The sequence below is a fragment of the Jaculus jaculus genome, chromosome 15 (genome assembly GCF_020740685.1).
Source record: "Jaculus jaculus isolate mJacJac1 chromosome 15, mJacJac1.mat.Y.cur, whole genome shotgun sequence".
NCBI lineage: Eukaryota > Metazoa > Chordata > Mammalia > Rodentia > Dipodidae > Jaculus > Jaculus jaculus.
Genome location: NC_059116.1, coordinates 51641684 through 51655308, shown reverse-complemented (window position 1 = coordinate 51655308; position 13625 = coordinate 51641684). Strand labels below are relative to the sequence as shown.

The 13625-nt window shown below is 37.6% G+C and overlaps 1 protein-coding gene across 7 annotated transcripts in view; it reads right to left on the bottom strand.

Annotated features, from left to right (window-relative positions):
* Nol4 (nucleolar protein 4) overlaps positions 1 to 13625 on the bottom strand; it is a 416619-nt gene that overhangs the window by 18430 nt on the left and 384564 nt on the right. For all 7 annotated transcript variants that reach the window (XM_045134935.1, XM_004666761.2, XM_004666760.2 and 4 more), the window contains one exon: positions 6948 to 7128. In XM_045134935.1, coding sequence (XP_044990870.1) covers positions 6948 to 7128 — 181 coding nt within the window. The remainder of the gene's footprint in view (positions 1 to 6947; positions 7129 to 13625) is intronic.

Here is a 13625-nt window from a genome sequence, read left to right as displayed (position 1 = left end):
CTGTGAAACCTAAGGACCCCGGTTTGAGGCTCGGTTCCCCAGGTCCCACATTAGCCAGATGCACAAGGGGGCGCACACGTCTGGAGTTCATTTGCAGAGGCTGGAAGCCCTGGCGCGCCCATTCTCTCTCTCTCCCTCTATCTGTCTTTCTCTCTGTGTCTGTTGCTCTCAAATAAATAAATAAATAAATAAGATTGAACTCATGGACTTGTAAGTACTAGGCACATGATCTACTAACATGCTTCCTTTGTTTTGTATCAGATAAACCCTCCACCTTTGCTACCCAAAATAAATAAATATTTGTTTCTTCACCATTTTTTTTTTTGGCATTGTAAACTCTACCTAAAAATTTCATTCATCTATTATTAAGCCAGTGCCTGAACACTCATGGTGTCTGGCCTTGCTCACAGGAATGCAACATAAAGAAGATGAGTATTTTTTTTCTAGGCATGCATGCCATTTAGGGGGAAATATTTGAAATAGAAATCAGAGTTCAATGAGATAAGCACTAGAATAAAGACAGATGCAAGGGAATTATTAATTTCCCAGACTGGAAGGATGATGATGCACTTGTACTTCACAGAGGAAGTAATATTTAATTATTTTGACATTTGAACAAAGGAAAAGATATTCTCCTATTCCTCAGCATTTTTTTTCTGAGGTAGGGTCTCACTCTAGCTCAGACTGGCCTGAAATTCACAATGTAGTCTCAGGGTGGCCTTGAACTTATGATGATCCTCCTACCTCTGCCTCCCAAGTGCTGGGGTTAAAGGTAATAGGTTCTGCCTTATTCAATTTTGTTTTTCTTAAAGTTAAAATGATATGAGCAAAGAAACCCAAAAGTGTGTTGTATTAAATCCAAATGCTTTTAAAACATCAGTTTGTGTGTGTGTGTGTGTGTGTGTGTGTGTGTGTATGTATTCTCTCTGGACAGAGATTTCAGAGTTCATGTGATTTTTATGTTAGAATGTTCTGGAAGCATTTGCCCATCAATGTGTGTTCTTTTCTTATGTTGTCAGCTTGCACCATATTCTAGTTACTCCAGTTAATGATGTGAATTCTGATTGTCCTCACCATTTTTCAAGTTGTCAGATGCATAGTTAATTCAGTTTAATGCAGTCTCTTGGAAGGTACTGCACCCTTCCATACTTTGTAGACACACAGAGTCAAAACTGAAGGATTCTCAGAGCTGTTAGCTGTCAACTACTATCCTGGCATCTAATAGAATGCTAGGCTTCTGTTATGACCTTTTTTACCTCTCAAGATGCACTATATTTGTGCAGTTCCTTTGTCCAAACTTCCAAATCTGTTACAGGGAATTTCAGTATTTTAAAAGGGAAGAAATAATAGATAATACCATTTATAAAAAAGTCAAAATAATTGGAATTTCCATAATTTTTATGTATTTGTGCATTGGTATCTGTAGGTGCACATTTGTGTTTGTGTGCCAATGCATTTATGTGCATGTGCCCATGTGCATGTGCACAGATAAACGTGTATACACAATTGAACCTGTGTGACTGTGTGTGCATGCAGGTACACATGCATGCATATATGAACACATATGCACATGCATGTGGGCACATGTGTGCAAGTATGTGTATGTGTGCAGATGCATATGTATGTATGGGTAGGAGTGCATTTGCATGGACACATTTGCAGTGTGCACATGTGTGAGAATGCCAGTGCATGTCTGTGCAGTTGCCCCTGTTCATGTATAGGTATATATTTGCCTGTGTATGTCCAGGTATACATATGTGTGTGTGTGCACATGGCAGGTGCTCATCATGTGCATGTGATCACATGCATATATGTGAGCACATGTGTGTGCATAAATTGTACATGTGTGCATGTGTGTGTTCATGCATGTGTTTTTGTGTGTCCATGCTGAGGCTGAAGCACAGACTCAGGTGTCATTCCTTTCAGGTACCTTACAGTTCTTTTTGAGACAGGGTCTTTCATTGGCATAGAGCTCCCAAATAGGTTAGTCTGGCTGGCCAGTGGGAGCCACAGATACTCCCAGCTCCACCTTCTCAGCACTGGGAGTACAAGTGTTCACCACCATGCCCAGCATTTTCACCTGGGTTCATGGATTGAACTCAGGTGCTCATGGTTACAAGGCAAGCAATTTACTTACCCCTGCTTGGGCTCCAGAATTAAGAGGAAAGTTTCTAAATTAAGGAAATCATGAGCCGAATTAATTTATCAGTCTTTCTGTGATTAGGACAAATAAAACCAAACAAAACTGTAGAAAATGCCAGTGCTATAGGGAGTCTAGATTCCTGGAGAATTCAAGATATTTAGAATTCCATTATACCATGGAAATACTCATTTCTTCACCACCATTATCGTTTTCAGAGTCCTTTTGCAGATGCGTACAGGAGCAGTTCTCCACTTTAAATCTACAGCTTTTATTTACCAAGATAATTCATTACTTATTTATGCGTTGTTGTTTTAACTTAGTTACACTCAGAACTGAGCCAGTGCTTAGAGGGGGGTCACATCATTTCCATTTTCTGCATGCCATGTTGGTTAGCCTGCCACATCTGCTGCTCTTCAGCAGGACACAGGCAGTTTGGATTGTTTGAAGCTACTTTTCAAGGTGTCTTTCAGGGGCCTCTAGATCATCATGCAAAAGCTAAAGAATGTATTAATTAAGCGGTCCCCAGATCAAAATTTTCCAGATGAGCAGGTCACCAGTTTCCCATGTCTATTTCTTATTTTATAGGCCTCAGAGAACACAGACTTTGCTGTCAAAGGATTTCGTTTTCTCCTTATAGACTCTATCACTGTGTAATAGTGTAGCAGTAGCTCTCTGTGTGTCTCATGAGAAATACTCTCACTGACATCTAAGTGAACCAAAGAAGCAAAGAAGGGATGGGAACTAGTCCCAGAATTCACTTCGTTGAGTGCAGTCAAAGTTCCTCTTAATTCTCTATCATCAATGCTGTAAATTTCTTCATTGAAAACAAGAAGCCCCATATTTTCATTACCCCACACACATATGCCCATATGCATATGAACATGTACATACACATCCACACCAAACAAACTCAAAACTAGAAAAGGGAATGGAACTTTTTACATAATAAATACTTTTAGGGCTGGAGAGATGGCTTAGCGGTTAAAGCATTTGCCTGCAAAGCCAGAGGATCCTGGTTCGACTCTCTAGGACCCACGTCAGCCAGATGCACAAGGGGCACACATGTCTGGAGTTTGTTTGCAGTGGCTGGAGGCCCTGGCATGTCCATTCTCTCTCTCTCTCTCTCTGTCTCTGTCTCTCTTTCTGTCTCTTTCTCTCAAATAAATAAACAAATAAAATATTGCAAAAATACTTTTATAAAGCTCTATAAGCAAACTTCATACTTAGTGATAAAATATATTAATGACCTAAGATCAGGATGACATAAGGATGCCATCATTACTCCTACTCAACAATTTCCTGGAAGTTCAGCTATGGCATTTAGAAAAGAGAGAAATTGGGTATGTATGTGTGAGTGTATGTGTGTGTGAGAGAGAGAGAGAAAGAGAGAGAGACACACACATAAAGATTAGAAAGGAAAAAGTCCAACCTTTTCTATTGACCAATCTCTTGTATGTAGATAATTCCAAGGAATGTACTTAAATGCTGATACTACTAAAAATGAATTGAGGAAGGCTGCCAAATAAAATAAAGTGTTAGTTGTACTAATAAAAGTAATGAATTGGTTCAGCATATTGTCAAATATAGTATCAATATGAAAATAATTGTATTTTATAAACTCAACTAAATAAATCCAAAAACAAAATTAAGGAAAAAATTCATTTTATTATAGCATCAACAAAGTAAAAAACCTGGCCATAAAAGTAACAAAAGAAGTGCAAATCTTGTATTTCAAATATTACCAAAAGATTATTAAAAATATTCTAAAAGACTGAAACAAATGGTCACAAATAATAATGTTATTATTGAAATTGTGTTAGGGTTTATTACTGGAATGCATACATGGGGAGGCAAGACATGATCTTTTAAATTTCTTGGAAAAGTTTTTGCCTCTGTAGTAATGCCAATAACTCATTAAATAAAGTGCACTTCTGTCAATTTCCTTCCCATTCTTAGGAAGACTTTAACAGCAGATTGCTAGGTCAAATGGTAAAATTATATTTAATTTTGCTAGGCATTGCAAATTTTATTCTCTTTTTTGTTATTTATGTAGCCAATGCATGAAAGTACCTGTTTCCCCACATATTTATCCAAATACATTATATATATTTAAAAGATACTTACATAACCTTTTCTGTATATCGTGTGGTTATATTTTCTTTCTTGTGTTGAGGATCAAAACCAGGGCCTCGGGCTAGAGAGATGGCTTAGCGGTTAAGCGCTTGCCTCTGAAGCCTAAGGACACTGGTTCAAGGCTCGGTTCCCCAGGTCCCACGTTAGCCAGATGCACAAGGGGGTGCACGCGTCTGGAGTTCGTTTGCAGAGGATAGAAGCCCTGGCGCGCCCATTCTCTCTCTCTCTCTCTCTCTCTCTCTCTCTCTCTCTTTCTCTCTGTGTCTGTCGCTCTCAAATAAATAAATTAAAAAAAAATTTAAAAAAAGAAAACAAAAAACCAGGGCCTCGTGCATGTTAAGTATTCACCCTACATCTAAACTATAAACTTGACCCATTCTTGCCTTTTTAATATGTGTTTAAGCGCACTTATTTTATTTATTTATTTTACAGAGAGAAAGAGGCAGAGAGAAAGGGGAGGGGGGTATGCCAGGGCTTCCAGCCACTGCAAATGAACTCCAGATGCCTGTGCCACCTTGTAAGCACAATTCCTTAATTTTAGGAGACATTCACTAATTGACTATTAGCCATTTATATTATAAATAGCTAATAATTTTCCATCCTGTTATTTACCTTTTAACTTAATGTACAATGTTGTTGTGAGTGTGTGTACAATAAAACTTATTTTACCTAGATTTGAAGTACATTTAGAATATTTTTCTTGCATTTTTTTCAAGCATAAGAAATTTATCTCTCTTTCTCTCTCTCACTCTCTCCCCGGAGACAGCAAGCATGCCATTTCAGGATCATGAGGAATTGAGTGCTAAAGAGCTGCATGACAGTTCCAGCCCAGCTGTCTCTTCCTTGGAGTCCAGTGTGGCCCCTCTATAGAAACATCTTTGGCTTTCTGCACTACAGATATCTATGGTTTTCTGTATAATGATTGTCTTTTTCTGTCTTTCACTTGGGGCACCAATCTCTAAGTTTACTGTTCCAGCAAAAATTGGTGGTAGTGAAGTGTTGGCCTATGTATCTGAAAGAAGCTCTGGCATACAACTTGAAAAACAAGAAAATGGGTCAGTAATAATTGTTTTCCTTAAAGGCCTTAAAGGAAGTCAGGCATGGAGTACAGTACACTGAGGAGGAAACAGTGAACCTCCTGGAACAGAATTGTTCTATGACTAATTTTTCTGAATGGTGGCAATTGCAGCAAACTATGACTCTACCAAGAATCCTTACAGGAAAAACAACTGAGGTCAGAAAGAGTTCAGTCAGGGGACCACAGTCTAAGTATTGGAGGGACATGAAAAGGAAAATTCAAAAGAAATGGTTGGGAGATAAATGGGCTTATTGGATCAATGGTCAATGGTGAGAACCTCCCACTTTGTGGTTCTTCTGTCTCTCACCTTTAATACAGTAATTGAAAGTAGGAGCACAGGAAACCGCAAGTGCTTGATGGCACATACGTGGGGAAAGTGTGAAAATAGTTAATCGTTACAGGGGCCTGACGACTGTACTTGAGGTAAATAATTATGGGATTGTTTGATGTAAAGAAATAGCAAAAAGTTTCTATGAATTCTGTGGAACTGTATCTTTCCTAAAGTTTGCTCTTGCATGACATCATCAGAAAATAAAAGACTGAGGTTAAGAGCTGTGGCAGCAGAGAAAAAGAGAAGCAGAAAGAAAGAGATGGAGAAATTCAGCTGCCTTCAGTATTAGTCTGTCAGCTTGTACAAGAACTTGACTTCGAGTTGTTATTGCACTGCTCCCTTTCACACCTCTCTTTGGGGCCCCTCCTTCAAGCCAGGATTGGACCCTGGCATATATGTATCATACGACACATTAAACATTTATGTTTGATTCATTTGGCACTTGTCTTGACATTCAGACTCAAGAAATTAATAATTTTAAAATATTTGTTTATTTTTACTTATTTGAGAGGGACAGACAGAGAAAGAAAGAGGCACATAGAGATAGAGAATGGGCACACCATGGCTTCCAGCCACTGCAAACCAAACTCCAGACGCATGCTCCCCCTTGTGCATCTGGCTAACGTGGGTCCTGGAGAATTGAGCCTCGAACCAGGATCCTCAGGCTTCACAGGCAAGCACTTAACTATCTCTCCAGCCCAAGAAATTCATAAACTTTTTAATCACTAGCAAATGGAAGCCAATTCCAGGGCCTACTTACTGCTGATAACATCCAGCTCACTGGCAAACTATTGGTGGAGGAGATTTGGGTTTACATTTGTTGTTTTATTCTGCTTGTTCTCACTCAAAACTGTGTAAAGTTCATTATTAGTAAAGTTCCAATTGCTTCAAAATTTCAAAATCAAAACCCTCCATGAACATTAAGAAAATGTTTCACTATTTTTGACAAATGTACTATGACAGCATTGGGACAGAATGTAGCATTTTTTGGTAAAAGCATTTGTTAGTTCTCTACTTGACATATTTTTTTCTGGTATATAACAGCAATCATTCAATTGCATAACATTGTTTCTACTTTTAAAACAAACAGCAACAAAATAGGGAGGTATCAAAGTAGGGAGACAAACATGATTTTAAATGGCCTTGTTTTTACCACATTGGTGCTAAATATTGCTTGCCGCATATATCTATTTTCTTTTCTCATGTTTAGAAAATTTATCCCCAAATGGGCACACAAAACACAATCTATTATAAAGACTTACCACTATTACAAGCATCATTCAGGTTTAGCAGTCCTCCTCCCAGCGCTCGGTAACTATGGTAACTGTAGGTCCCATTTCCATTGATGTACAATACTTCCTGGGAGCCTGGAACAGTTGAAGTGGAGTAAGCTGTCTGGGCTGTCTCTGACTTAGAGTGTTTGTCAGCTGGGATTGACTCATCCTGCAACGACACAGCACATTCCATTACTTATCCAATCTCCATAGTATTTTGTTCATCCCACACAAGACTATCTCCTTGTTACTTACATATCTTCATTGAGTAAGAAAATTATATGTATGGAGAACATTATATAGGCTCATATGCACACTTCCCCAAAATTTTCTAAAAACTGAAAAAAAAATGCAAGTAATACAACAATATGGGAACATTGAATATAGAACAATGAACAATATCCAACTGAATTTAAGACTACATAGAGAGATGGAAGCAACCTAAGTGAATTAGCTGGTGAATGATTAGAGAAGGCATGGTACTTATACACCGTGATATATGGTTCAGTACCCCTCCCCCAAAAAGCAAGTCCTACATCCACTACAGTAGAGATGAATCCTGAGGGCCTGTGGTAAGTAACATAAGTATATCACAAAAGCAGATTGCATTTATACAAGGTGGCTAATGTATTCAAACTCACAGAAACACAGAGTAGAACAGTAGTTTCCAGATGCCCGCAATGGCAAGGTACAGAGTTAGTATGGTTATGTAAAGTTTTAGTCATGTGGATCAGTGGGGAGATGGTCTAGGGAACTGGGATACAGCAATAGACATGTGGTTAACACTATGGTACTGTACATTAAGAGACAGCTTGGAGGGTGAATTTTATGATGAAAAGAAAAAGAAATGTAATGAATGAACTTGTCCTCAAAATACATGAAAAGAGATTACAATGAAAAGCAAAATATTTAAATTAATTTGCTTTGGAACTCAGAAGGTTCTGAGTTACTGTATGCAATTCTGTAAGTTACTCTTTTTTTGTTTGTTTGTTTTTCAAGGTAGGGTTTTGCTCTAGCACAGGCTGACCCAGAATTCACCATGTAGTTTCAATGTGGCCTTGAATTCATGGTGATCTTCCTACCTCTGCCTCCCAAGTACAGGGATTAAAGGCATGGGCCACCACACCTGGCCCTGAAACTTACTCTTTACCAAGGGAAAAGTATAAAAAGGGTACATTCTAGTTGTCTATAAAACAGACTATTAATTCTTCATAAAACTTACCTCTGGTATTTGAGACTTTTAAATATACTTCTATTTGATATAAAAACATTATTAGTTAATTAACTCAGGTTTTAAAAAAGTTATATATTTACTATGTTTATACAAGTAATAATGTATTTTGATCATATTCCCCTCCAATTTCTTTTGTCCCCTTCCCAAGCCCCTTGCCACTGAACTCCTTTCAACTAGTATCTTTATTTTTGATATTATTAAAATATTTTGGCCATCCTCCATCATTACTGTGGTAATGATGATAGGACCAATATTGTGCAAGTCTTGTGCAGGTAATGACAGCCACTGTGAGGCCATAAGTGCCACCTCAGGTATTTGGTTATACCAATGCAAAGCTGGCTAATATGTATGGGATTAATTTAGCACTAGATTTTTAAAGCTTTCTCTGGAATTTGTAAATCTTTTAGGGAAAATGTACAAGTCTTCCTGAGATTGAACATCTGCATACAGGCATGTTTCACATTGTATCTTTCCTTTGTCACCATAAAAGTAGTTTTTCTGTACTCTAAACTTACAAAATTATTGCATTGAAAACATTATAGAAATTATTGGTCTTTTAAGTATTATTTCTATAAAGTCATACGCTCTTGAATTTCTGAAAGATATCAGAATGTTCTCTACTTTATAGCCATTTGGGGGAATTTAAAGAGGACTAGCCTTAATCAATTCCACAATTCAACTATTGAAAATAACTTAGGAAACATGACAGGACTTGAATGTCTAGTTTTAGAAAAGTAACGGCTCCTCTGAGGCATGCCAACCTCTTCCTTTCTGTCTAAAAGGGATGTGGTGTCCTCAGTGAGGTGTGAATCCACGGCAGGCCACGGCTGAGTGACAGCACTCCTCTCTACCCGCTGCTCGTACATTCTCATCACTCTCTCTAATGGGAGGGAATTGTGACTGAAATACAGTATATATATATGTACAAAATTGTCAGTATATAACAAAATATACATTTACAGAAGAGTTTCTTGCTGAGTAAACAGGGAGACTTATCCCCTCATTTTTTTTTTCTGATTCTTTTTGTTTGAAGTAATCTGTATTCTCACTCCTGTTAATTTCAAACTTTGACTCACTCTTTCTTTATTAAGTACTATTCCAAATTACAGTAACTGAGCAGACAATTAATTCCATGACTGATAGAAGCAGACTTTGCAAGGATTATTTGTATTCAAACACAAATTTGCACTATTAATGTTTTGGCAGTCCACTATACATAGGAGATACAATGTACCAAACTGCCAATAAAATATGACTTATAGCTGAATGGTATGTTCAGTCATACAGTGACCATAATTACATTGTGATGAGATATCTTTAAAGAACCATATAATTGAGATCTTAATTCCTACATGCTAGAATAAAACCTTACAGGTTGCTATAATTAAATTTAAAGTGGGTGTAAATTTACACATACACTTTGATATTTTTAAAATTTATTTATTTATTTGAGAGCAACACACACAGAAAGAAAGACAGATAGAGGGAGAGAGAGAGAATGGGCGCGCCAGGGCTTCCAGCCTCTGCAAACCAACTCCAGACGCGTGCGCCCCCTTGTGCATCTGGCTAATGTGGGACCTGGGGAACCGAGCCTCGAACCGGGGTCCTTAGGCTTCACAGGCAAGTGCTTAACCGCTAAGCCATCTCTCCAGCCCCACTTTGATATTTTAAGAATATTAACTACAAAATATTCCAACTAAGGAAATTAAAAACATCAATATGTTTATGACTGATCACTGAATGATAATATTCTTATACCAATGTGAAATTAAATCTTATAAGGAACATATATAAGTAGATATTGGAATATCTAAAAGTAAATATAGTGATTAATTTAAAATACATTGCTTTGCCCTATGGGGTTACGTGGGTATTTTGTATATATACATATATGTGTGTGTGTGTGTGTGTGTGTACGTATATGTAATGTTCTTTGCTCCTTGCTAATGCTGCCTTCTTAATAGTTATGTTTCCCTTACTTGTAACCTAGTTATGTGAAGTGTTCTGATTACCCATATACTTACAAGCTAAATACCACATTATTTTATTACTTCATATATGTCAGATATAGAGTTGATAATTTATTTCTCATTGCAATAAAAAGGAATTCATCAGAAATTATTCATTTTTAACCATTCCACCATATACATAAAATCAACACTTGCCCACAACTTGAATTTGGAAAACAATGGTTTTTATCTCCCTAAAGATACTGAATTATGTTGCTTTTGAGCACAATGAATTCCATAAAAGCAAAATAGCTAAGCCACTTATTTTCTTCCATTTTGATTCTCTAGGTACTTTAGTGTCCCCATCATTTCCATACAAAGTTGCATCTGCATCCTGATGACATCTCCACCTTCAACTCATGGATTTCTGATTCTAGGTTCATGAAGAGGAGCTTTGCTCACGTCCACATTTTTAACTTCTTTCTGGGCATAAGTACTGGAAGATCTGCTAGTGCCTCCTGAACACTATGTCCTAAATTGATTTTAAAAAATTTATTTATTTTTTATTATTAGATATGGACATATTTTGCATGTAAACATCACATGTTGGTACCATCCTTTCACTCCTTCCTGTCCCTTTTCTGAAGAGGCCTTCCTTATTGGGGATACAGGTCAACCACATGGGTAATGGCTCTAGTCCCTGTCTTTAATTTCTCCAGACATAATTTGTTCTGATTTTGGAATTCTTCATCTCGACTAATAATGACTTCATTTATCTAGCCTCTTGTTCTATTGACATTTGTCGTACCCAGTAACATCCCTTGTTGTTATCTTCTGTCTATATTACATGATCAATTTTTTGAGAATCTAATATATTTATAAGTGAACACTTTAACCAATATTCTCTGAATGCCTTCTATTTACTGAGTTTAATGTTCCCTAAAATATAGCCTAAATAAATAGGCCAACTAAAATTAGTCTCCTAACTCTCAGGGGACCTGTGGAAACACATAAGATTAAAAAATAATTTCTAGTAGTGATAATCATTAATACTGAAATAAAGCTGAATACTGTAAAAGAATAATTGGAGGATGGGTATCCAACAGGGAAATTATTTCTGAGAACAGTATTTAAAATAATAAACAGAAAAAGCAATAAGTAGAGACATGAAGAGATTCAGGAAAGTACATTTGTGTGTGTAGTGAATATACATATGTGTGGTGTAGAACTATACATGTATGTTCAAACTGAACAGAACTGTGTTATACCCTTCATAGTCAATTATCTCTGAATGGACTTTCTAGACTTGGGCTTACTTGGGTCAGATAAGTATTCATAGCTTGGGATTTATATCCTTTGCAATGAGAAATTCTGCTGCAGCTATTTTTGCAGTGCTGTGAAATTACTATTTGGCCCCATCTGGATGCTCTGAGTGTGGCGCTTTGTCCCTTGTTTTCTAGCTGTTGAGGCTTGCATCAGTGAGAAGCCCAAAAAGAGCAAGAGCACTTGAGATGCCTGTTTCCCAGTATCCTTCTCCTCTGTTCCTCCAGGGAAGAATGTGGACTGGTGACAATGGACTCTCACTTGTTAGTTGTACCAATTTCACTGCCTCTTCTTGATTTTTTTTACTGACCCACACTTACTACATAGTCCCTTTATATAAAAACCAACCTCAATTATTTATTTCCCACATATATCTGTGCTTTAGTAACTTAGAATGGTAATGTTTTCTTTTGCCTGATTGCACAGTTTATCTAAAAATCATGCTTAATAAGAAAAGGTAATGTGAAATATAAAAATAAATATAAAAACAATGATTGATCATAATGGCAATTAAAGTCACACACACAGGCACACACATCCTCCTTACACACACACACACACACACACACACACACACACACACAAGTTGAAAATATTTTTACTAGCTGACTTCCTTCAGTTTTCATATTCTCTGTATGTGACTACTGCACTCCCTTGTTGGAATGTTTCTCTATTATGTATGTAGAGCATTAGGACATAATGATACAAGATTGTGTTAGTTTTTACATTTGCCTTCATGGCAATACTTTAATGGAGTTTGTCATTCTATTAATGCATGTTCCTTTACCCTAAAAAAAATCTTTCTAAAGTGTTTTCTTCTCTCTTACCTAAATAAGTTTTCATTTCTATTTTGTCTGTTGCAGTCAGGTTTGCACTGCTGGCAGAAAAAAGCTTACAAGAGCAGCTTGTATGAAAAAAGGTTTATTTTGGCTTGCAGACTAGAGAAGCCTCCATGGGGGCAGGGGAAAACAATGGCATGAGTAGAAGGTAGACATCACCTTCTGGGTGACATCAGGTGGACAACAGCAACAGGAGAGTGTGCCAAATACTGGCAAGAGGAAGCTGACTATAAAACCCATAAGCCTGCCCCCACAATACACTGCCTCCAGGAGGTATTAATTCCCAAATCTCCATCAGCTAGGAACCTAGCATTCAGAACACCTAAGTTTATGGGGACATCTGGGTCAAACCACCACATTCTGCCCCTGGCATGATGTAAAATGTAATGCATTCAGTCCAACTTTAAAAGTCCCCATAGTTTTTATCAATCCCAATGATGTTCAAACATCCCCATATTCCAAAGCATCTTAACTGAGCCATACAATCAAAAAATCCCCCACAAAAACCCACAATGGCAGAAAATAACCATTCATACTGCAGAAGATGGCACTGGGGATAACAAAGAAAGATTCAACCAATACAAGATTTAAACAGGACAAACATCAAACTCTGTAGCTCCAAGTCAAACAACTCTAATCAATGACAAGTCTCCAAGTTCGATAATTCTAACCACTGGCAAGTCTCTGGAGTTCTAGTTTTACCCCTCCAGCTAGGCTACTCACTCACAATCTTAGAAAACTTTGTCTGGTGCCAGCAGCTCACCTTGGCAGCCATTGCCTAGTTCTGGCATCTCCACTGGGTCCCCACTGCATAGTTGATTCATCAGGTCTCCATGTAGGTAATTCAACAAGCCTGCTTCACATTGCTCATGGCCATTTCTAAAATATAAGCCTGTGTTTCAAATTCTCTTTCCTGCATTTCTTATACTCCATAATACCATGGGGGCTGCCAATTTGTTAATGCAGGGGTGAAAAAAACACTTTAAAGAACAGGACACTCCTTCAGAATTCAGACCCCTTCAAAAAAACACTCTTCATTCTTTTTGTTGTCCCAATGCAGGTCAGTTGGCCCATTCTCAATGGTTGCAATCTTCTCATACAATTGCAGTTAAACGGGCAGCAGTTTTGGCCCAAAGATTTCATTTTTCCATGCCATATCCCTCTGCTCATACCAGTCCATTTCTACAAAATGAAACCTGCACAAGTTCTCAGGACATGGGCATAACACCAAACCTCTCATAGAAACTGCTTCTAGTTTAGTCCAGGCAAAGCTCTTTCTCATCCTCATAAGCTGAACCTCAGCCCATAGTTCTTATTCCAT